The sequence below is a fragment of the Naegleria gruberi genome (assembly GCF_000004985.1).
Source record: "Naegleria gruberi genomic scaffold NAEGRscaffold_37, whole genome shotgun sequence".
NCBI lineage: Eukaryota > Heterolobosea > Eutetramitea > Acrasida > Naegleriidae > Naegleria > Naegleria gruberi.
This window is the reverse complement of record NW_003163290.1, coordinates 9,216-10,617: the sequence shown is the minus strand read 5'-3', so window position 1 is coordinate 10,617 and position 1,402 is coordinate 9,216. Positions and strand designations below refer to the sequence as shown.

The window sequence follows — 1,402 nt, the reverse complement described above, 5'->3', positions numbered from 1 at the left end:
AATAGTTTAGAAACATTTCAAACTACTTTCATAAAATTAATCAGAATGTTCAATGTCAACACTATATATCCTAGTGAACACTCCATCTCAATGAAAGTACATCCAATCATCATGTAAATTTACCATGTAAATTTACCAGATACATTTAATTACATTACTATATATCTTGTATCAATTTCACATTGTTAGAATAGAATTCAATACGATAATAATAACGAGGGTAATATGTATCCGTGTTATCCAGCCAACGCTGGATTGAAAGGATTTTGTCAGATGGGATCCACTATAAGTGGATCCCATCAAGACAAAGCCAGGATAAAATGGATAATGGATGGATAATTCCGATATAATCAGCTACAAATCTAATAGTTATATTAAGGAGAGATGTTACTGAGAAATTATCTATGAGAAATACTACAATATAAGAGGATGTAACTGTTCTAAATTATATAAGAATTAAGAAAAAAATGTTAGAAATGGATGATTTGATGGAACTATTGCAAAGCTCAATGGCTCTTGAGGATGATGAGCTTGAGAAAATCAAGTTGGCTCTTTATGAAAACGTTATAAGATTGTCAGAGCATTTGTTGGATGAAAATGAGGAGTCTTTGGAATTGATTGGCTTGAAGAGAAGAGTTGCAAGAAAGTTATTAGAATTGATTCAAGATCCCCTCAATAGTACAGCTCAAACAAGATCATCATCTATCGAAACATGCGCAGAAGATCCAAAAGAGATTAGTTTCAAAGAAAAATTGAAAAGGATTGAAGAAAATGAACATTATTGCAAAGTTCGTTTTGAGTATGTCAATACTTGCACAGTTTACGATCCAGTTATCGATAAGGTGATTAAATTGGGAGCTCCTTTCAAAATTTCAAATGTTAATACAAGAATCAAGCAATACAAAGGAGTTGTAAAATCTGCAAATATGAAATCTAGATTTGATTTAGCCAGAGAAATGGTAGAAATCTATCTTACCGACCATGATTTAGAGTTCATCAATTTTACAATTGACAGGGATTTGATGGAAAAAGGTAAAGAGTACGCATTGTTAAAGAAGGCAAATGAAAAAAAACGTAAGGCTCAATCCGATCAAGAAAAAGCAAAAAGAACCAAAGGTTTGTAATAAATTGTGATATGATTTTAATTAATGACAATAGAATTACAAGCGGTTCGAAATCAAAAGTTTAGTCTCAAACGAAGGTATGAAAGGTTATTGCAGGAAAGTTCGGAGAGAAATCTATTGAAAAACAACCTGTCTTCATCTCAACTCAAGTTATGCAAATCAATTGATTCATTAAAAACTCTAGTGAACAAATCAGAACATACTATGGAAGATATTATTAAGCTTGATTGGATTCGGAATTTATTCAAAGTTAAAAAACGATTTCCTCGAAACTATAA

At 31.2% G+C, this 1,402-nt stretch overlaps 1 protein-coding gene across 1 annotated transcript; it reads left to right on the top strand.

Moving 5' to 3' along the window:
- Nucleotides 1-467: 467 nt before the first annotated feature.
- Nucleotides 468-1,124, top strand: NAEGRDRAFT_69847 (uncharacterized protein; the record flags this gene model as incomplete). Its single annotated transcript, XM_002674870.1, has 1 exon — nucleotides 468-1,124. The coding sequence occupies one exon, from the start codon at nucleotides 468-470 to the stop codon at nucleotides 1,122-1,124; it is 657 nt and encodes a 218-aa protein (XP_002674916.1).
- Nucleotides 1,125-1,402: the final 278 nt, after the last annotated feature.